This window comes from Cryptosporidium bovis (genome assembly GCF_009768925.1).
Source record: "Cryptosporidium bovis isolate 45015 chromosome Unknown contig_16, whole genome shotgun sequence".
Lineage (NCBI taxonomy): Eukaryota > Apicomplexa > Conoidasida > Eucoccidiorida > Cryptosporidiidae > Cryptosporidium > Cryptosporidium bovis.
This window is the reverse complement of record NW_027125032.1, coordinates 165,170-188,092: the sequence shown is the minus strand read 5'-3', so window position 1 is coordinate 188,092 and position 22,923 is coordinate 165,170. Positions and strand designations below refer to the sequence as shown.

Here is a 22,923-nt window from a genome sequence, read left to right as displayed (position 1 = left end):
CTAAATCTAAGCAAAATAGTATTTATTATTGCAACTAGCCTTTATTGGTAAATACCCTTCAAATTATTGTTGCTATTTTAGAAAGAAAACTTTATTAGTTTCCTACTCCAATTTCTATTCCAATAAATTTATTACCAAGTGTTAATAGCCGTTTTGTTTCTTTCCTTTCTATTACACTTTAATTATATGTATATATAATGAAGTGGCGGTAATCTGTTACAAGTATCGGGTACCTATATAAATTAAATTGTTATGGAGGCTATTTTTTCATTAAGTTATGTGTTTAAATAAATACATTGACGTCTATGATAAATAGGTTAACAAATTTGATCTAAAAAGTTCACAGAAATAATTAGATTTACCTAAAAAGACAAAGTGACGAAACATATAGATAATAAATAAGGATAATATAGGGTTAAATATTACACTGAATTAAAACGAAACAGGCAATTAAATGTAATTAAATGCTCCAACTTTAAGTTCATTGAAAGATTGCTGAATTGTTTCAAGGAAAAGGCTTGGATTAACAATAATCTCTTCATCATATGTAATTGAAACAGACACTTTATTTTCAAAAGTGAAAATTGATACTCCAAGGCCAATATTATCAGTTAAAGGAAGACCAAACGTCATATCAGTTATGTTCTTACTCATGAAAGAGCATTTTTTTGGTCCAGGAACTGAACTATAATAAATTGAGCATGATGAGGAATGAGGAATCCATAGGAGAAGTAAACAGAATGGTGACACTGATAGAGTGTATTTAATATACCTGATAAATATAATAGGAAGTGATGTATTCCTATATTCTTGAAGGGATTCGAAAACACATCTTAGCCTTTCAAACGGTGAAACTTTTGGACAAGTTGGTATAGGCAAAACGATAATTGAAAATGCATTGTCTAATTTTGCTGGTGGGTCCGTTCTATTATTTGTAGTGACGACGACATTTAGGTTAGAGTGACAAATATTAGTTAAGTCATTATTTGCCTTATTATGATTTAAATTGTGAATTCCACTGAAACCAAACGAGATAGTATCGTATATTTTTTCAATAATTTCAAAGCTTTTGTTTGATTCTTCACTAAAATTAGTATCATTGTTTTCATATAATATTCTTCTTCCCGAACTAAATTCAGTGCTTTGGCTTATATTCACGTTGCTTCCTCCCAATTTTTTTTTTGAGTCAAGCATTCCATCTAGATCGTATGATTCTGAAATAGAGTCGTATTTAAGAACACTTGAATAAGGCGATTTATCATCGAAGTGTATAGGAGACAATAAAGTAGTTTCCTTTGAATTTGTTTTATTTCTATTTGGAGTAATGCTTGGTCTTTGTTTATATTTTTTCTCATCCTCTAAATTACTTCCTAAAGAATCTTTAGAAGAAGTAGGAGTCGATATTTCTGTTGAGTTTTGTGACAAAACGTTATTTTCGTCTTGCAATGTTAAATAATGGTTGACATATTTTGTATACCCACTAGCTATACAAGAAAGAATAATATCATTAAATGTAATTCTTTTAGAAAACTTTGTTCTGTTTTTTTCTACCACATTACTATTACTATTCTTGTCATTACTGGTATTCATATTTGTTTCTTGAAAGTCATGATGCATTCCATTTACCGTATTACCATCTGATGATATTGTGCTTCTTTTTCTAACTCTATCGATAAATTCATTTTCATTGATTTTATTGATATCTAGTGGTGAAATATTAATATTTGACAGTGAATGAGTGTTTTTATGATTAAAAAAATCATGATTTAGTTTATCCTTTAACAAATTAACTTCGTTTAACGGAAGATTAATGGGTCCCAAAAATTTAACATTCTTAGATCTCTTAGATCTTCTTTTGTTCGGAGAATTCCATGATCTTTCAGGTCTAGCTTGTAGTGCAGCCTTAATTAACGTTATTGGACCTGCAATTGCTGCCCACACTAAACCACTTATCCAACGGTGCCAAAATGCAGCAGATTTGGTTACACCATTTATGGGTTTAGAATTCTCTTTTGTAATATTGTCGGGAAAGTCAAGTATCGTCTTGTTTATTAATTCCGTTAGTGTTGATCCGTCTCCAATAACATGGTGAAATTGTCCTATTACAACAGAACTTTTAATTCCTTTCCAGTTTACATTATCTAATATAATTATTCTCCAACATGGTCTTTTTAAAGATAATTGTGTTTTCTCGCAGGAATAGAGCATGCTATAGAACTCAATAGTCTCTGATTCACTTAATTTTTCATCATTTGCATTCATTTTAGTTTTTTCACATTCGCAATTATTGAGTCTCTCCTCCAGGTTTTCATCTAAATCATTATCTAATACTAAGTGTGGATTCTTTATTAAGTATCTTACCCGGGAAGGATTCAATTTAATTATATTTTTACGTATGTTATATTCATCTTTCATATACTTATACCACAACCTTCCAAGTGATTTATCTACCTTACAAAATAACCTTTTGTTCTCCTTTGAACCCGGAGTGTTATTTTTCTTTTCCCTATTTCTAACTCCTCTAAATGCGTCTTTATTTTCAATTCTATATATTAGATTGTCAACTATACTATCTACTTCTATATGACCTACTGCAAAAAAACACATTATTAATGGCTGACCAAATCTTCTCGTTCTCCACATTAAATAATCTACGTCATTTAGTGGTTCAAATAATAAGTGTTTTTCGCTACAATATGCATAACTAAGCTTTACCCACAATACATCCAACAACTTGACAATATGAGTAAATAGAATTAATAAAAAAACTATCGGACACAGAGCTAAGCTTCCAATTATAGAAACCGTAATTGATGCCCATCCTCCCTCTAGAGGAACAAAGTATATTGCTTTAAGTGAACTTATCAGTTTTCTATACACATTAATCATGTTAAATGCGATTGAAAGTAAATTTAATTTTATCCGTATCTTATTTCGCACTGTTTTATATCTATTAACGATTAATTATATGTACACACACTATTTTTGTATTAATACAATGTTATAACTTATTTTTAATGTATATTATTAAACTAATTAGTTTTCTTAATACAAGATAAAACACTTCTTTTTACCTCTCTAAATTGTATGTATATTCAAATTATTTTATTATAATCAATTCTATATTGAAAATTGACTTAATTTTTCTTAATCATCAAATTTTCTATTTTCATACCAATTATTTACATGAAACTGAAAAAAGCCCCACAAATTAGCATTAACTATTCATATTCGAGTCAAAACAAAATGTAGAAAAAATGGGGAATAAAAAATGCATTTTTAAGGTTAATTGATTATATGCATAAAGATTTATAAATTCATACAATTATAGACTAGTATTATAATTATTTAATTATAAGGTAGTATTTTTGACTCGATATAAAAATTTACAAAGCGGGAAATTGTAAAAATCATTATATAGTTTAAAGCAATACATTAAAGAAGTGAAGTATTAGTATAACCACCAAAATAATAAATAAGAATGCCGGAAGACCATAGTTAGCAAACAAACTAAATTTGTATGCATTTGAATTGTACGCTTTCTTGAGTTCAGTTACTGCTTTTTTCGCCGAATATACTGTATTGTCTATTGTGGTCTCTAAATTTTGTATAGTTTCCCCTTGTTCGTTAACCATTGAAGCTAAATTTTTAAATATTTGATTTGCCTCATACATCTGAGACTGAATTTGCCCCAGTCCTACTGCAGTTTCTCGTGCGATTTGGCGATCTATTTGGTCGTAAGGTCTACTTTGATATTCAGTGCTAGTTAAAGTGAAATCCGAATTGTAGCCATCAGTATTGATATTAGGTGTATATTCACCATATAATTCACGCTTATTTATAGAGCTAATATTTTTGTTATCAAATTTATTAGACTGGAAATAATTATTTCTATTTGAGTTGCTAATGTTGTTATAAGAACTATTTAAATTGGAAGAATTACTGTTTCTCATGTGCGAGTGGATATTGTTTGGTTCATTTAGATTAAAATCATAGTCATTATAATCGTTATACATATTGTCATCAATTTGATTAGCGAAACTCAAACTATTACTGCCAATAATCGAAGTTACCCTTGTCGACAGATCATTTATTTTTCTATTTAAATCATCGACTTTTTCTAAATACATTTTTTGTTGATTGATATAATTATCCAACTCTAATTTACTGTCCCTATAGCTTATTGGATCACCTGCTAATTCTATTTTCCACTCTCTTAATGCATCATCCAATTTTTTAATCTCGTTTTGTATTTTATTTATCATTAACTTAATTTTTTCAAATGTTTTTTCGTCTATACTACTAGCTCTTTGATTGCTCAAAATATAATCATTCAAATCGAATATATTCTTTTCGATACTTTTAACTAGTTTCGTTATTTTACTGTGTATAGATAAATTCCATTCGCCGTAAATATCTGGCGATACGCTAGCCATTTCCTCCTCATTATCAAATGTAGATGATTCAAAAGTCATTTCTATATTATATTTTTATTTAATAATTTATTTTGTCTATATTAACTGTATAATAATAACAAGGTTTTTTAAAACAACAGTGATCTTTATTTTCATTTATTTAGGCAGAACTTCATTCGAAATGTTATTCATTTAATTGCTTTATTTTACTTGTGTTGACTATTATCCAAAATAAAAAGGGTAAAATAATAATGTTGTTTAAATATATATTCACCTGTATTCAATGTTCATAATAAATATAAAGATTTTGAGATTCAGACTGGGAAAACGATTGGTGGGGAGTCTCGTACTCCTTTCGTAATACACAAACTACGAGATATTATTATATGCGTAATTTGACTATTCTTAACATGAATATGTTCTTACATAAGGCAACATATAAACAATATTTATTTCTTTCCTTTTTTTATTTCGTCAAATTTTTTTAATGAAAAGGACAAGTGGCGCCATAAATGGCAGCGGCATACAACAGTGGCTTTATGACAGCAGATGCCGACATGCATGCAAAGTATTATTTGCATGCAAATACTAAAATTGGAAAAAAGATTTGGTACACAGAATTATTACAATTAGAACAAATGTTACTATTAGTGTTGAATTAATGTTTGAATTTATTTGCAAACACACAAAATAATGACATCATGCTATAGCCGAGGCAAATATACCAAAGGCTATATTAATTTAAAGAGAGGGGGGAAGAGACATTAAATACCACTTTAATTGTTATTTTGCAGTTATTTTAGTAATTTGTTTTAAAACATTATCTTTTAATCAATATTAAATATTGGAAGCAAGTTCAATTATTGATTTTATTTTAAATTGTAAGTATTGACACACTATAATGTATTCACTACTTTAGTATGTATGCATAGACAGGATATTTTCTATCTTTTTTTAAATGTTTATTAATACTAATATTAATTAAAATAAACTAATTAATAGAGTTCAAGACTCTATCTTGTAAGCATTTATTATATATATGCCCAACAAATGCTTGACAATTTTTTTTGGGTTAGGGAACAGTTATATTCTGTCTTTTTTTAATTAATTCTATCCCCTTATAGTCATGGTAAATAGAAAAAAATATCAAAAGTATAAATAAGTAACAAAAAAGGGTTTAATAACACATATAAAGAATACAAAATAATAACTACGACAATATAGTTCTCAAAATAAGAGGAGTAATATTCTATATGAATTAAGATAGAATAATACAGAGCAAATACGGAAAAAATACGATAAATTAAGAATTTTATGAACAATATTTATAATTATATATAAAATATCTTAAATTTACAAAAATAACAATTAAATATATATTCCGTCAATAGTATCTTTTTAATGGAATACTCGGTATAATAATTAGCTTATAGTAATAGTAATATATAAATGGCAGATAAGAAAAAAGATAATGAAACTAAGGAAGATAAAACATATTTTGAAGTGATGTTAGATATAGAAAAAAGGATATGGGATTGTAATAATATAAAAAAGCAAAAAAGAAAAAAAAAGATAAATACAGAAACAAGCGAAATACAAAAAAAAATGTATACAATATTGAACAAGCTAAAATTAACTTATCAGGTTAAGTATGTAAGTATTTACTTGATGATATTATTCAGGAATAATTGGGATTCTATTCTGGAAAAAATACCAAAAAGCATGTTAAAATTAAAAAGCAAAGAATATATAAACAATATATTGATTTTATCATGTATATTTATATCATCTAATTATGAAGAATTAAATCCACCAAGTTATAATGCATTAATAAAAATAGTAGAAGAATATGGGTTTAAATTGACAAATAAGGAAAATAAAATAACAAGAAAACACGTACATATATTCGAGAAATTGATATGGGAGTTAACAGGATTTCAGGTGGAAATACCATCTGCAAATTCTTTCTTAATGCAGTTAATTAAATATTCAAAATTGCCTAAGGAGTATATATTTAAAGTATCTAAAATAAGTAATGACGTCATAAACCATTCACTTGGAACAGAAATTATACATGAATATAGACAATCATTTATCGCCATCTCATCATATTTGTTGGCAATCAAATTAACATTTAAGAATCAAACAGAAAAACAAAGTGAATATACAAATGAGATAGTCAAATATGCGGATTATTCACTAAATAATTTGATTATTTTAAGAAACAAACTTGAACAAATCTATGTTTAATGGAATGGTTGATAATTATAAGAGAGTATTTTAAAGTTTGAATAATAAACATTTAAATCAATAAAATAAACGAAGAATCATTATTTTATCATCAATAAATTTGAATGAATAATGGACAGAAATAGAACGTTAAGTGCCATCATTCCAAATCATGGCATTAATTTTGTCTTATTTTATCCTTTTTTAAACATTTATTGTAATATATAAGTGCAAAAACGAATATAATTAATGACTTCAGTTTTAAAAACCATTACTTTCCTCAAAATAACAAAAACCAAACATAAACATATCAAAGTCTATATTTTTAGATTTCTTTGTGAGAATGGAGCAACTAATAGCGTTCGTGTTCTGACAAGAAAGAAAACAACAAGTTAAAGTTATGACCGCAGTATTGCTAATATAACATTGTATTTTCACTGGAGATATTCTATTTGTAACCCAATATTATACTTTGATTGTAATTGCCCCCACATTAATAAATTAAATATTAAAATACAACACGTTGGGCGCGTAATTGCGAAATAATATTAAAGTCCCTGAATTAAGAATGAAATTAATTAATAGTTTATAAAAATAATAAAATAGAAAGGACTTCGTATATGTAGATATATTGTGTGCTATTGATGAATGTATTTACATGGAAAACTCGTGGTTAATTTGTGAGTGTTTTCTCTTTTTTTCTTCCTCACAAAGTTAAAATGTATTTTACTTGGTTAATTATTCAGCAGAAAATTAAAAAAAAGATAAAATTCAGCAACAAGTGAAATGAAATAAATAAGAAATAAAGATATGTAAATAATATTGATGAATAATTGCAATAATATCCTTCGTTTTGATAAGCTAAGGTCAAACTTATCTCTATATTTGCTAATGTACTGATTTTTGATTAGATAAGAATATTTGGATAAACATATACACTTTTGTCTTAATATTTATTTTTGGAACGCATATTTGAGTTTTCACCACATAAGTCAATTGATTGTAAAAAATATTAAAGAAAAGAATTAAGAATTAAAAAGTAAAACATACGGTATTTACTATGTACAAGTAATCATTATTGTAGAAACATACAATTGGAAAATAAAAAATATTAGTATTAATTTTTAATTAAGAGGAAAGGCAATACCATATAATAACTAATAATGAATACAAAATGTATTAGGAAAATATCTGTGCATATTTTTCACAATGAAATTGAATTTAAATTGGTAATATCTGCACTTGAGTTAAATGAAAATAATGTTGAATTTGAAAATAATAAATATATACTTAGAATATTAATGACATCATTTAACCCTGTTGAGTTAACTACAAAATTAGGAGGGCCGTGGGAGGGATATTTCTTATGGAATATCATAAATAAAAGAGTGTCCTCTGCTGAATATAACCTTTCTATTTTAGATTTTCTGGATATTTTTCAACATTATGGTGATGATACATTTACTGTTGACAATAAAAATAATGAAGTGTTTAAATTGTTAAGTTATAATGAAAAAACTAAGCAAGATCAACTTAATAAATTAAATTTAAATATTAACGAAGAATCAAACAAGGAAAAGGATTACTTTTTAAATGTTTACTTAAAAGATATTGATTCAGAATTTTCTTTTCACTTAAAATCACTTTCAGGTAGAGAAAACATTTGCTCAACAGATTTAAGTATTGTTAAATGTTTATCTGAAATGCTAAATTTAATTAAAACAGAGAGTGATAATCTACATGAAAACCTAAAATATTTGTCAGAATATAATAACAGTCAAAATACTAACAAAATCAGCGAAAAAACTGCAAATTCTTTAAACGCGACATTTCAAAATAAAAATGAATATATTTATTCTCCAACAATAAACAAGGATGAAAACTCAGTCTATGATGACGGTTGTATTAATTCAAATAACAGTAATTTCAATAAAAATTCTCCAAATACAGGTGGAACACTAAATTTGTCTGAACTAAAAATATTAACAGAAATAAATGGATCTGTTGAAAACAGTTCTAATCTGGGCTTAGACCATCCCCACGGTATCACTACAACAGGTAAAGGTGTTGAAATGCAATCAAATTGCAAAAATGAAAAACTAACACTAGGTAATAAACCAATTACATACGAGTTAGCTAATAACAATAAATCCTATGGCAAAAATTGTATATATAATAAAGGTAGTTTAAACAAGATCTCTGAACAAATTAAAACATATAGGATTATAAAGGATCTTTCAAGTAGGTATCCGATAAATTTTTTGGACAATGAAAAAAATAGTAAACTATTGTCAAATAACCACTTTTCTGGAGAGAGATCATCAAATTTAAGGTCTACAATTGATGTCATGAGAAAAACAAAAAACCTGTCCTTTTCAAACCATAGGCATGAATTAAATGAATATTATGATGGATATAATAATGTTCATGTCAGTTCAAATGAAGAACTTTTAAGAAATAAGTATTACGAATTTTATAGTAAAAATAAAAAAGATAGCAATATTCGCTCCTATGGTAATGACAACTTTAATAACATAAAGCAAACTGGATCAACATCAATCCCTAATAAAATTCTTTCGAAAGATCAGTTAATAAGCAAGTTGTCAGAAACAAGTGATATAGGCGAAAGGATAAATATATTAAAAAGGATAATTAAAAATACCAAAAAAGAGACTACGATGTAGCCTGTGACTGATTAATGCTCATATGATAATTTATGTGCATATGTTCTAGAAAATTACTGTTAAACCATATAAACTATTTCATTAATAACGAATTATATTTGTAAATAAAATTGGAATATTTAAAAGATAGCTTCTCGAGTTCTTCCCACATTGAATTTGTCTCGTATCCTATTTTTCTACCTCTGAATTCCAGGTCACTCAGTTTACTTCTTATTTCATTAATATTTGATATGTCCAACTCCTCATTTACATATGGAAGTAAGTCACTTAATTCTTTTAATTGCTCCCTCATTTCTTTAAATTCTTGGTAATGCTCCTTTACATACGCTTTTCTTGCATCTAGTGTTAACACTGATGACTCGAAATCAGCGGAATCCATTTCTAAATACGCTTTGATGGTTTCATAACTTGATAACCAGTTTTCTAGTGGTCCTAAACTGTATATCTTTTTAATTAAGTTTTCAATGATATCTAATTTATCGTTAATACTTATGCTTTCATCATTTTTAACCTTTTCTAATGACTTTATATCATTCTCAATATTTGTCATCAAACTGTTCTGTCCTTTCGCTAACCTACTTTGTGGTAAGGATGATATGACGCCTGTAGACTGCTCACTATTTTCTAATTCGCGTTTATCGTTTTTCTTCGAATTTGAAATTTCCCTAAGGCCTATTATCTCTTCACACTTTTTTATTCTATTGCTAAGTGCACTTAGGTACTCTTCTATATAAAAATCAGTACCCATTCTAACCCTTTGTAATCGCTAATTTATACAAAAATGCTTATTTAGCTGGCTAATTATCAAAGCTTTTTAAAAACGTTCTTTGTTCTTTCTAGATATACACAAATAAATTAGAGATCATTTAACCCGGAAATTAATAGAAATTTTAAGTGGGAAATACAAAAAAAATAAAACACGCCCCTCAAATTGTGGTGCATATATTATCGATTTAAAGATAAAATGATGATGATATGTTTGAAAGTTATTTAATCAGAAAAGAAAAAAACTTGATCTTTTTTTTATTTTTTAAATCACAACAAATATTAGAAATATCTATTTCTTTGAACAGAATTCCTTTGAATAATTTGTTTTTTTTCAACATAATCTACTGGATACTTTATATATTTATTGACTATTTTAGATATTGAAGAATATGCCTTGTCCTCTTTGGTTTCTTCAAAATCTTCAAGACAAAATTTGTTATTTTCAATTGTGATATCTTTCTTTTTAGTATTAGCAGTATCCTCCGTAAATTTGCAATCATTATCACTGCTTGTATTATTAAATCCATTATTTTCTGTTATGCTATCCACTTTTTCTACATTAGCATCCTCTGTTTGTGATCTATTACTTTCATAATTCGATTTTTGTTCTGTTGTCATCAACAAATTTCTGTCTAGATATCCTTCTGTTATGATCGGATTTTCCAAGTTGAATTTTGCAATTTTTTGTATAAGTTCACGTTTTTCGTGATTCAATACGTTAATTTTGTTTAGAAGCAATTTAATCTGTTGATTCTCCTTTTGATTATTTAGATTATCCAAAATATCACTATTTTCTCTATTTAAGGCTTTTAATTCTTGAATTATTTGTGACTTTCTTTTAATCTCATATTTCAATTTGTCTATCTCGTTTTTTGAATTCTCTAATTCATCAATAACTTTATTGTACTTGTTTTTTAAGGATATATTTTCATAACCTTTATTTGTTACTTTTTGGTTAACTTTTAAATCATTACTTTTATTAATTATTTCACTATCAAATTTATTACTTACTTGATTTCGTCCGAATGAATAATTCCCCATTTTATCATTGCTTTCGCAGTACTTATCATTATTAATAGGAGTAGATGAGTCCTTTGTTGATAAACCTTTCTGAATGTCTTCATATATTTCATTGATTTCAACCTCAAATTTTTTTGCATTAAATTGTATTTGCGTAATCAAATGTTCAATATTATTTAAATTATTATCACTACTTATAATTTCTCTTATCTTATGAACTAACTCGTTTATTGAACAATAATCACCACCTTTAAAATAGTTATTGTTCATTCCAATAAACTTATTTGTAAGCTTCACCATATTCATTATGTTATTTTTATAATTTTTTAATTGCTCAACTCTTTTATCGTATTGATAGGTCAATTCATCTAGAAAACTTTGTATTGTTTCTTTTTCTTCTATAAGGGCTTTGCAACGTTTCTCCATTGTAGATATTTCTCTTCCTTTGCTTCTTGTTTGTGTTATCGCCTTTTCTAACTCGTTTTTCATTTCTAAAAATTGACTTTTGTACCATTCATTATCCTCAACTATTTGCTGAATAACCATTTCAGTTCCTTGTTGGATTCTATTCTGTTCATCTAATTTATCCTGTTCTAGCTTATTCATATTCTCTATTAGTTTACCATTCTCCTCAAGTAATTCCTCTATCATTTTGTCTTTCATCATTAATTGAACCTCCAATTCGTGTGCATTAAAGTTTCTGTTTCTCTTTAATATTGTCTCAGATTCTGTAATAGAGTTTGCTCCCAAAGTCTTTTCTTTTTTTCCTTCTTTCATCTCGCCATTATTACTAAGCTCTATGTGATCTATTACCGTCGTAAGGCTGTTAGATCTTGTATACTGTGAAACACTTGGAAGAGTAAATAAACTATTCGCTCTCGTTGTCCCGGACATCTTTTTTCCTCTATATTATTATTCTAAATAATGTATAGCTTATTTTAATCTATTTCATTTACTTATTAAGCAGCTTATTGTTCCTTTATTAACAATGATCCACTAAACAAAATTAATTGAAGGGCATCTTACTATGACATATTATAGAACCAAATGATTTATATTATTCACTATGTATTTATTGTTATATTAGTGTTTTTAAAATTATCCAATTTCAATAGTTCGAATAATCGCTTTATACACTCCCACAATAAGACATTATACGTTAGAAAGATCAAAATTACCATTGTTTGACATTTAAATGAGAAAAATTTAAAAGTAAAAGAACAACGTATTCTTTCGTTATTTGTTAAATAATTATGTGTTAATATGATCTTTATATCAACAAACAAAAACAAACTACACTTGTAATTTATATTATCATGCAGCATACACATAACACTTAAAAACGCTTTGTGCCCACAACAAAGAAATAACTAAATATTGCATGGATAGCCTTAGCTCAAATAAATAAATGTCATAGTTGTAAAATGTTATTCATTAAAAATGAAATATTACTTTATTTAATAGATAAATAACTCTAGTCCTCTTATTAACTTGTAGATAATGAAATTAATTGCAATAATTAAATGATCAATTAAAATACAGTAATTAAAATTTACCGCCGCAAGGAAAAAGGCGGTAACATTTTTAAAGTTTTTGTGTGTTGTGTAGAGAAAAATAAAAGAGCAAATAACGTAAAATAAGGAAGAAATAGGTGACTTTAATTTGTGATTAAGTGTATATAGTTATTATGAATGATCAAGAATTAGTAATTTATTGGACTTCTGAATGAGTATGACAGTAAATAGGATAATATAAGTGTTTTGATTTTGGGTGAGCTATTATATCTGTCAAAAATTAGGTGTACAGAATAAAAGTTACACCCAGACAATACTGTAAGGAAAAGTTAGAATAAGTTTATTAAATATACGACTAAATATCACTCCTAAAAAGGGTAAAAGGCGAAGTTAATTGCTTTTTTGTTCTAATAATCACCCTCGACATTTTTGAGTTTCAAGATCTAAAAGTTCTAATTCTCTATAAATACCACACTTAATAACCGAAAAAAGGAGATAATATAAGACAAGGAAAAGATAACTTAACTAAAACATTTTAGAATATATATACTGTTACACAAAAGCAAATCAACATAAACTATAATTGTGACCTTTATTATAAATATTACTAAGTAAATTTTATGGATTACATATTATAATGTTATTGACCTAATTGATTTGGTTGCAGTTTTCAATATTTTACTATCTAATATAGCACTTTTTCAATCAATTCCTGTATTAAAACTTATTTAAAAAATTCTTTCTTTTAATTATTTTTTCGCATAATAAATAACTTGAACAAACAAAAATAACAAGGGGAGATGGAAGAGGCTTCAGAAAATATAGAGAGAGGATGGAGGCTTTTATTGGAAAGGTTTGTTTGGGAATACAATGTATCTAGGGCCTTAAAGAGAATAAGTTTTACATTTGATGAATTTGAGCAAACATTGCATTTTAATTGTTCATGGATATTCCCACAGTGGTTTTTGATATTTTTAAGATTATCAATGTTAATTTACTTACTATTTATGCTGGGTTTTGACCTTGCTAATTATTATAGCCAAGGGTTTTTGATATATTGGGGAGTCTACGTGACAAACTGGACATATACGATAACAATAATATATTATTTTTTTGCTACAGTATCAACTATATATTCGTATGCAAATAACCTAATAGGGAGAAAAAATTATGTTAAATTAATGAAAGATCCAAATTATGAGAATGCTAAGGTTATAGAGTTGGAGGATAAAAGCGAATCTTCTGATATAAATCAAGTGATTAACTCCATTAAAGAAGTTGAAATTGACGACAAAGAAAATAATTATATGATTACTCCTAGTCAAGAATTAAATGTGAATAAAAAAGAATCAATAAAAAGCGAAATAAGTGAAGTTCAGATGGTTAATATTGATTTGGAAAATCAAAATAAATACAAATTTCGTCATGAAAGTATTAATTCACTTTCAACTACTAATGAATCACCATCTGTAAAAAATATATTAAACAACAATCTTATTGTTTGTGATGGCGAAAATAACAGTGTTAATAACAATAACATAGATGATAATTTTAATGAAGATGGAATTAAAGTTATTAACAAAAACAAGATCATTAAAAACATTGATAATGTATCTAAAAGGTATATTAAACACTTAAAAGATAATCAATTTATTGTCAAATATAGTGATGACGGTATACCTTATTTTGCAGATGAAATTAGTCAAAAAATGGATAATACAACAACAAATATAAATCTTCCGTTGTTAATTAGATTAATGTGGTTATTTCACACTATTTCACTACCTTCATCTTTTATAGTTGCTATTGTTTATTGGGTAATGAATATAATATCTCCAGTTAGTGTTGATGAATTTACATATTTAACTTTCAATAAACATGGAATTATTGCAATCACATTATCAATAGACACATTTATAACATCAATACCATTTTTTATATCACACACACTTTACTCGTTTTTTTACTGCTTGACGTATCTTATATTCACTGTAGTATATTTTGTATTAAAACTTCCAAGTCCACAAGGTAAAGATGATCTTGGATTTATATATCCAGCTATAAATTTTGCAGATCCAGCAGTTGCAGTCCCATGTTCTCTTGGAATATTTATTGTTCTCTTCCTTACTTCTAATATTATTTGGTTCTTTGCTGGATACTCGAGAAATCACGCGATAGATCCTCTTCCAAGAGAGAATAAAAACAGAAGATTATCTAGAGTAAATCACTATGTCTAGATAGAAAATACATCAATATTAAGAGAATCCATTTAAAAAAGTGAATAATAAATAATATTAAATGGTAATTGAAATATCAAGAGAAATCTCCAAAAAATAAACAAATAATACTAGTGTTTTTTGCATATTTCCTATATAAAATTAAAAATAGTGGGGGGCTATTGAATTAATAATAAACTAATTTCTTCTAATATTTGCATCCATTTTTATAAACAATTCAGTGTTGAAACTACATATATTTAGTTAATTGAATTCTAAATAGTAGTATATTTAACTCTTTCTTCTTTTTCAGTTACTAGTTACAAGGAAAAATGAGGAGAGGTAACATCTAGAAATTTCATTCTTATCGTCATTTAGTAGTAACTTTTGGATGATTAAGAGTAGATGTCAATGAAATTGATGGATAGTATTGACTGATTCTAGTTGAACAAAATACTAATGCTTCTTAGATGCTTTCTTCTTTTGTAAATTTTGGTGAGTATAGAACGCAATATAAGCAAAAATAGGTAGATCTATGAAAGGTGGGATATTTTTTTTGCCGAGAATATTAAATAAACTCATAGTCAGTATCTGAATGAGAAATGTACTTAATATAGTCAATATTACAACTCCCCTTCTATCATATAAATTAGATTTTGTATACATGTAAGTACAACAAAAACATATAAATGTTGATAGTGATGCTGAATATGACGAAAGTATAAGCCTGATGTATTCAAATGAGAAATCTGAACTCAATGAATTGTCTGTAACCAGTGGAATAAAATAAGTAAGTGTTGTGTGAGCAACACACCATCCAATTGTACAAGTATTTAAACGAATATCAATTTCATGTTGCTTCGATATTTTGCTATTTATTAAACGCCACATAAAGTAAAGATAAAATACTTTTGTAAATATACTCAGATACTCAATTACAAATTCTTGTGATAGAAAAGTCACTGGAATCGATGCTAAAAAAAGCGACTTCAAAAAGCAAGCAACAACTGAATGGAATATTGAGCTTATCAATAGAGAATTGACTCCAGTAGTTTCTGATATGTTACTAAAACTATAAATTGCATAATACGGACCAAGCAATGTTAAAAATAAAGTAACTCCTGAAAAAACTGGAAAACCCATTCTCACAATTATTTCCTAATGTAAATATTTGTACTATATCAAATAAATAGTAGTATTATGTATATTTTCTTTATGGTTGCAAAAAAAGAGCCTTCTAATATAACCTTTTGTTTTCTTTATCGCCTGTATTATTTGCCAAGACGTTAATTAAAAAGTAAAAAAGGCGGTGCAGACCACTTTTAATTCCAAGAAAAAAAAAGGTACCGAAGATTAAAAAATAAATGCATGCATGCACTTATTTTTTTAATAATAAATAAGTTATATTACAAATTTAACATTCAGTAGTCTATTTAGACAACTTAAAATAAATAATTAAAACAGTTAAACTAAATTTATGAAGTTTCCTTGCTCAATGCAGCATCATAGTTTTGTAATCTTCTAGAAACTTCATTTTCATCCAAATTAAAAGTAACAGCGAATCTGTGATACATATCTTGTTCAAATTCGGCGCATTCAAGTGAAATCTAAAATATAAATAAATTACCAGTGATTTATTATTTTTAAAAATATTATTACATTTGTAAAAACTGAAGTGAAAAATATAAAAACTAACCCTTTCTCTTAACTTTTCCATCATGTCATCAAATATTTCTCTTTCTTTCGCAAGTTGTGCTTGTGACGAAATGAATCCTTTTCTAAATTCTTCAATCCTTTTTTCTGCTTGCTTCATAACTGATCTTTCAAAATCTTTTTTCTCTCTTTCTAAAATCTCTTCCCTCTCACTCCATTTAATTTGCATAGATCTTTCCTTAGATAATAATTTTGAATAGGCAGACTGAGTAGCCTCTTCATGCTTTTTCAGATCATCCTGCATTTTCTTTCTTAACTTTTCCTCAAAAGATTTACATGTCATTTCTGTTAACTCTTTCGTTTTTAATTTTATTAGCTCTGCTTTTTTCTTCTGTCTTTTTGCTTCCTCAGTTGCTAATTTTGCAAGATCTCTGTATTTTACAAGGTAGATCTCAACATCGCTTAATATTTGCGTCCTCAGTCTTTTGCTTTCTTCCTCAAACTCTTTTTCCATATCATGAATCTGGTATAAACGTATTAAACAATCAATCTCAGAGATATATTTAAACAATAAACTATATTAAACCTACCTTTCTTTCATATTCTTTCCTCAAATTGTTGATCTCAGCTCTATATTCAAAACTTGCAGTGTTATTGAGTAATTCTTCCAACTAATAATTCGTTTTTTTTTAAATTAGTTCTTTTTAATGTATTCTTTAATTTAACTTACATATTCTGTATCAAAATGGTTATCTAATTTATTTTTAGAAATATTTTTACTAGTTGCTGACTGTTCATAATAATCTCTCTGTAAAATAAGAGAATTATAAGCTTCGTCCCTCTCTTTTCTTGTCATTCTTAATTCATTTTGTAATTGCTTAGTAATTTGCATCAGTTTACTAAACGCATTTGGAAGTTGTAAGGATGACGTCTCTTTCGACAAATCTAATGTACATAAATCAGTTAGTTTCCCACTGACAGATTTCTGTGGATTATCTTGTTCATCTAAGCTATTTTTCTTCTTATTTTGCCATTTTATTACATCCTTGGCATCGTCCTCATTATTTTTTAATGTCATGTTCAATTGTTTATTATTGTTATATTTTATTCTTCTTGTGCATATGGTGGAGTAAAACAAAAACGAGTTATAACTACTTTAATAAGAAAGGCACAATTATATTGTGATTACAACCAGGTTGTTTATCACTCTAATGTTATTTATGACATACTGTTAATAAATATTAAACATATTTTTATTTTACCGGTGCTACATAAATTTTACCAAACAAATTAATGAGTTTATTTTCTCCTTTACTTTGTCTTATTCTCAACTAGTTGTTTAAATATGACTTAAATGTGTGGATGTAAAATAAATGGAAAAAATGTAATATTTTTTCCATAAAAAATCACCCTTTCTTCTAAAATTATACACTAAGTTGTATGCTAAACGCAAAATGTATCTATTAAAGCCAATTAATATGGTTTATCTTTATTGTTTAAAAAAAATATTCCTTGTTATATTTTAGATTTTTTCTATTTTTACTATTATAAACCCCGCCATAATAATTATTGATTTAGCGCATGCATGCATAAAGTTTCATGTAGACTTAGACAAGTTTAATGGCTCTGTACGTGCCTCTATGGTTTAAGAATAAAAAGAAAATTGTAAATAAACTTAAAAAGAACTTAAAAAATGAGTTGATTGAGTAATATAAAAGTTTGTGGGAGGCAATATATAAGTTTTTTTCTTTTTCTCTAAAAAATAATTACATTTTTTTCTGAATATTTTAATAATTAATACCAAAAATAATAAATTAAGAATACATATAGTTTATTTTTTAGTAAATCGTTACTTTTAAAAGCAACAGAAATTTACAATATAAGTTGAATTTATAACAGTATATACAATCAAAGTTAAATGAATATAAATAATAACTCGCAAAACAAAGGGAGAACTGGTATTTTAAATTGATAATCATTATACCATAAGTATTTTGTTAGAATAGCTAGAAACGCGTAAAATATGGGAAAAAAACAGGAAATAAGTCAATCAAAAGATGGTGGATTTGATATAATAAATAAGGTTGAAATAAGAATACAAGATGCATCACTATTATCATTATCTAGATCTGCATCTATAAGTCCGGAATGCTGTGGTTGGCTTTATGTATTAAATTTAAAAGGTGGTCAGGGAGGAGGCTCCCAAATTGGAAGGGAAATATCAGAAGATGATTCAGGAGAAAGTTGGGAACAATATTATTTTACACTAAAAGGTGGAATGTTATTTGGCTCGAGTAGAAAAGATGGGTCAACACTGGAAGTAGTATATGTATTATGCGATACAATGATAAGTACAATAGACTCAGCCACTGCATTGCAAAGAGAATATATAACCCGTGAGGAAGAGGTAGTATTACGTCAAAATGTTGGAAAAGATGTACATTTAATAATACTATTGCATTATAACCATTCATTGGGTATAGAGTCAAACCCACTAATATTTGCAGCAAGTTCCCCAAATGTATCTGCTAGATGGTGTATAGCGATGAATCAATCAGTTCAGTATGGCCAAATGAGAGCTGTTTCAGACAATTCAGATAATGAATTTGAAAATGGAATAATAAACTCAACTCGAAGTATAAATAATGATTATATGGGGGTATCTAGATCATATTATAGAAGTAGAGATATAAATCAACTTTCACAACAATTAGATAAACTAAAACATCAATACAAACAAATGGAAGTTGAAAATAAAGGTTTGAAAACAAAAAATGATCAACTTCAAGGGCAAGTTAAAAAGCTTCAGAGTGCACTGAATGTAACAGAGAAAGCTACTGGTGAAGCTGTAGAACAAAAAACGGCGGAATTGACACAAGTTTTGAAAGATTTGGAAAATGTAAGAGGCGAAAAAGAATTATTATTAGAAGAAAAAAGAGAACTTCATGATAAATTAGCTGATATGCAGAGATACAATCAGAAAATATTACTAGATAAATTTGAGGTTATGGATGAATTAAATGATATACAAGATAATATATCCTCATATAAAAGCGGTGATGTTGGATTAAGTAAATTAATTACTAGATTACAATATCTCAAACACTCAAGTCAAGAATTGCTAATTGAAAATAGAAAATATAAAAATGAAATTCAGTCAATATTAGACCACTATAGAGAAGAACAGTTAAAATCTGATAAACAATTAAGTACCATTAAAGACTTATTTTCTCAGCATGATATATTTCAGTTACTAATTAGACAAATAGAACTTGTACAAGCTAAATTGCAATATCAACAAGAAGCATGGAAAATGCCAGATAGTCAGGCTGAAAATCTTTTATTTTGGATTCAACAGCTACAAAATCAGTGGAAAGTTGATGAAGCAGTTGCGAGAGCATCATATTTAAAACACAGAAGTATAGTTTTAGGTGAACAAATGAAGTCATATTTACTTGGTTTACCTTTACCAACACATTATGCGATAATTCAAGAATTACTACATAAATTACAGTATATTTTTAGAGAGGAAGAGTTTTCAGTCGTAACTAGATCCGAGTTTCTTTATGAAGATTCAGGAAATACTAACTATTCATTTGAGCCGTTTAATTTAAGCAAGCAACAAACATCTACTAATAAACAACCAATATGGGATGGAAATAATTTTAAACAACCACCATTGGCTGTTATTCCCTCTATTTTTGGGTCATCAAGAACCAAATTAATAAATCAAGCAAATGACAATAATTCAAACGATTCATCGGAAAATAAAGGTTTTAATTCATCACACAGTAACTCTGACTATAACAATAGTGGGCTTATTGAATATTCGTCATATAAAACTTCTATATTAGAGAATTCAAAATATATTCCAAGAATTCAAGTAGATCTTTTAAGTCCGCCTGAAAGAAATGTACCTGAATCTGAATATGAGAGAATTAAAACTTCATTTAGGGAACTACAGGAAAAATATCGTATTTTAGAGGGTGAGAACGAAATTATGTCAGACAAAATACAGAAATTAACCAAAATAATTAAAAACTCCAGCAAAAAAATGTCTTATAAACAAAATACACGTACTAGTAGTTTATTGGATTTTAATTCAAATAATAACATAGATGAATCTGTCAAAGGAAATTATGGAAATAACAATGAACACGCTGATCATAATAGTATATCCATGAGTGCTCCTGATATAGATCAAGTTAATACCAGTTCTCAATCAGAAAATGGAAACAAAAATGGAAGCAATTATGGTAGCTATTCTCTTAATAACAAATCAAGTTCTAATACTATTAATTTTGATTTATCCAGCAATCAAAATTCTATTAGAATTGAAAACAGTCTTGTTCGTGGATCTGAAATATTCTAAAAATAAACAATTTTTATATATCATACAGTAATAAACATTTATTATGATTTTCGCATGCAGTGGTTAATTTATATTTCCCGCAAGTATTTTGTAATAATTAATGACCATTAGATAATTCTAGTGTTTTGGCGCCAAACTCATTGTCAGTAATTGATTTTTTTTTCAACTAAATAAAACGGAGTATATATGATAATTAAGAGCTTAATAGAAAACCAAAGTTCAGTTAGTGATACCAGTTATATTGGAGATTATTAATTTTATATATGAAGATATTAATAGGTGAATGAGTAAATATTCTTTTGCCTTTACTTCAAATAATCTAAATAGGATAAAAGAAGTCATAAAATTCAATTACAAATTATAATATAATAGTTCGTTGTCAGTGCAGAATATTAAGAATTTTACTTCACCAATTCAATTGTTTTATTATATTTTTTATTAACAATTAATTGCTATTATAATACACTTAAATTTTGTTTGTAAAAATAATTAGTACAAAAATTGAAGGTTTATACGTTTACTTAATCTGTAATTTATAAAATGAAGGTTAAGGTACTTCAGAGAGATATAAGCAGATATCAAGATTTAACAAAAGGTTCGGTACGACGTATATACCATAATCCAGATCCAGAAGTACACCCTTTTGAGAGAGCAAGAGAATATAGTAGAGCCTTGATGAGTGTAAAGCTGAGAAAATTATTTTCAAAACCACTAGTTTCAGTATTTGAAGGTCATACGGATACAGTAAATGCAATAGCCAGAGGGCATCATCACCTTTCAGACATTTACAGTGGTGGGTTTGATGGTACAATAAGATATTGGAACTTGGCAGGTCTAAGAAGGTGCGAATATATGATAAGAGGACATGAAGGAGCGGTACGTGGATTATGTGTAACGGAGGATGATAAGTATTTATTCTCATGTGGAGATGATAAGAAATTGCAAATGTGGAGAATAGGAAAGAGAGAGGATGTTAATTTACTAGAGGCAAATGAATTGGAGGATGAGGGTAACATTGAGAATGTATTTGATGGATATGACAATATATCTAATTTTAGAACAAATATAATCTCAGAGAATACGTTTTTAGCACCAGGTCAGCTTTATAGTTTAGATCATCATTGGAATAGTGATATATTAATAAGTAGTGGAGTTGGCGGCCTTCATGTTTGGGATCATCATAGGAACACACCTTTACAAGAGTTTGAATGGGGTAATGAAACAGTATATTCAGCGAGGATAAATCCGAGCGAATCACATATAGTAGCAACAGTTTCTTCGGATAATTCAGTTGGATTATTTGATATTAGGGCATCAACTGCTTTAAGAAAAGTAATATTGTCAAATAAATCAAATGCTATTTGTTGGAACCCTCAGCAACCTCTTAACTTCACAATAGCTAATGATGATTCAATGTTGTATACTTTTGATATGAGAAAGCTAGATACGGCAAGATTTGTCTACAAGGGTTTTGTTCAAGCTGTATTAGATATTGATTACAATCCAATGGGAAACAGTTTTGTTGCCGGAAGTAGAGATAATACAATTAGGATATTTAATATAGATCAAGGCTCTTCTAAAGATATTTACCATACAAAGAGAATGCAAACTGTTTGGTGCACCAAATATACAGCTGACGGTAAATTCATAGTTAGTGGTTCTTCAGATTTTTGCATTCGTCTTTGGAAAAATGAGGCTAGCCAACCATTGGGTCCCAGAGTTTATAGGGAAAGGCAAACTCTTGCTTATAGAAACAAACTTATTGAGAGGTATCAGCACTTACCGGAAATAAAAAGAATAGCAAGACATCATCATATTCCAAAAATAGTAAAATCTACTCAAGAGAGAAAACTTATCCAAACTCAATCCAAGAAGAGAAGAGAGGAAAACCTAAGAATTCATACAAAAGACACATCAAAACCTATTCCAGAAAGAAAAAAATCCATCGTTACTATTCAAGAATGAATTTTCCTATTATTTAATTTGCATATGACTTAACGTCTTAAAGAATCAATTTTAAGTGTTTAGCTAAAATGTAATAATTAGATGTAA

The 22,923-nt window shown here is 27.5% G+C and overlaps 12 protein-coding genes across 12 annotated transcripts; 5 read left to right on the top strand and 7 right to left on the bottom strand.

Annotated features, from left to right (window-relative positions):
- Window positions 1–450: 450 nt before the first annotated feature.
- FG379_000833 (uncharacterized protein) lies at window positions 451–2,889 on the bottom strand (the record flags this gene model as incomplete). Its single annotated transcript, XM_067326243.1, has 1 exon — window positions 451–2,889. The coding sequence occupies one exon, from the start codon at window positions 2,887–2,889 to the stop codon at window positions 451–453; it is 2,439 nt and encodes an 812-aa protein (XP_067182928.1).
- A 533-nt stretch (window positions 2,890–3,422) lies between these two features.
- Window positions 3,423–4,475, bottom strand: FG379_000832 (t-SNARE domain followed by hydrophobic stretch; the record flags this gene model as incomplete). The annotated part of the gene is made up of 1 exon (XM_067326242.1): window positions 3,423–4,475. One exon carries the CDS (start codon window positions 4,473–4,475, stop codon window positions 3,423–3,425), a length of 1,053 nt encoding a protein of 350 aa, XP_067182927.1.
- A 1,389-nt stretch (window positions 4,476–5,864) lies between these two features.
- Window positions 5,865–6,665, top strand: FG379_000831 (cyclin possible cyclin A; the record flags this gene model as incomplete). The annotated part of the gene is made up of 1 exon (XM_067326241.1): window positions 5,865–6,665. One exon carries the CDS (start codon window positions 5,865–5,867, stop codon window positions 6,663–6,665), a length of 801 nt encoding a protein of 266 aa, XP_067182926.1.
- A 1,142-nt stretch (window positions 6,666–7,807) lies between these two features.
- On the top strand, window positions 7,808–9,328 carry FG379_000830 (uncharacterized protein; the record flags this gene model as incomplete). Its single annotated transcript, XM_067326240.1, has 1 exon — window positions 7,808–9,328. The coding sequence occupies one exon, from the start codon at window positions 7,808–7,810 to the stop codon at window positions 9,326–9,328; it is 1,521 nt and encodes a 506-aa protein (XP_067182925.1).
- A 73-nt stretch (window positions 9,329–9,401) lies between these two features.
- Window positions 9,402–10,076, bottom strand: FG379_000829 (uncharacterized protein; the record flags this gene model as incomplete). Its single annotated transcript, XM_067326239.1, has 1 exon — window positions 9,402–10,076. The coding sequence occupies one exon, from the start codon at window positions 10,074–10,076 to the stop codon at window positions 9,402–9,404; it is 675 nt and encodes a 224-aa protein (XP_067182924.1).
- A 299-nt stretch (window positions 10,077–10,375) lies between these two features.
- Window positions 10,376–12,010, bottom strand: FG379_000828 (uncharacterized protein; the record flags this gene model as incomplete). Its single annotated transcript, XM_067326238.1, has 1 exon — window positions 10,376–12,010. The coding sequence occupies one exon, from the start codon at window positions 12,008–12,010 to the stop codon at window positions 10,376–10,378; it is 1,635 nt and encodes a 544-aa protein (XP_067182923.1).
- A 1,420-nt stretch (window positions 12,011–13,430) lies between these two features.
- On the top strand, window positions 13,431–14,867 carry FG379_000827 (uncharacterized protein; the record flags this gene model as incomplete). The annotated part of the gene is made up of 1 exon (XM_067326237.1): window positions 13,431–14,867. One exon carries the CDS (start codon window positions 13,431–13,433, stop codon window positions 14,865–14,867), a length of 1,437 nt encoding a protein of 478 aa, XP_067182922.1.
- Window positions 14,868–15,302: 435 nt separating this feature from the next.
- Window positions 15,303–15,989, bottom strand: FG379_000825 (uncharacterized protein; the record flags this gene model as incomplete). The annotated part of the gene is made up of 1 exon (XM_067326235.1): window positions 15,303–15,989. One exon carries the CDS (start codon window positions 15,987–15,989, stop codon window positions 15,303–15,305), a length of 687 nt encoding a protein of 228 aa, XP_067182920.1.
- Window positions 15,990–16,338: 349 nt separating this feature from the next.
- Window positions 16,339–17,013, bottom strand: FG379_000824 (putative apicomplexan conserved with transmembrane region near the C-terminus; the record flags this gene model as incomplete). The annotated part of the gene is made up of 1 exon (XM_067326234.1): window positions 16,339–17,013. One exon carries the CDS (start codon window positions 17,011–17,013, stop codon window positions 16,339–16,341), a length of 675 nt encoding a protein of 224 aa, XP_067182919.1.
- Window positions 17,014–17,220: 207 nt separating this feature from the next.
- Window positions 17,221–17,577, bottom strand: FG379_000823 (uncharacterized protein; the record flags this gene model as incomplete). The annotated part of the gene is made up of 1 exon (XM_067326233.1): window positions 17,221–17,577. The coding sequence occupies one exon, from the start codon at window positions 17,575–17,577 to the stop codon at window positions 17,221–17,223; it is 357 nt and encodes a 118-aa protein (XP_067182918.1).
- Window positions 17,578–18,522: 945 nt separating this feature from the next.
- FG379_000822 (uncharacterized protein) lies at window positions 18,523–20,871 on the top strand (the record flags this gene model as incomplete). The annotated part of the gene is made up of 1 exon (XM_067326232.1): window positions 18,523–20,871. The coding sequence occupies one exon, from the start codon at window positions 18,523–18,525 to the stop codon at window positions 20,869–20,871; it is 2,349 nt and encodes a 782-aa protein (XP_067182917.1).
- A 540-nt stretch (window positions 20,872–21,411) lies between these two features.
- FG379_000821 (uncharacterized protein) lies at window positions 21,412–22,836 on the top strand (the record flags this gene model as incomplete). Its single annotated transcript, XM_067326231.1, has 1 exon — window positions 21,412–22,836. The coding sequence occupies one exon, from the start codon at window positions 21,412–21,414 to the stop codon at window positions 22,834–22,836; it is 1,425 nt and encodes a 474-aa protein (XP_067182916.1).
- Between the last annotated feature and the right edge of the window lie 87 nt (window positions 22,837–22,923).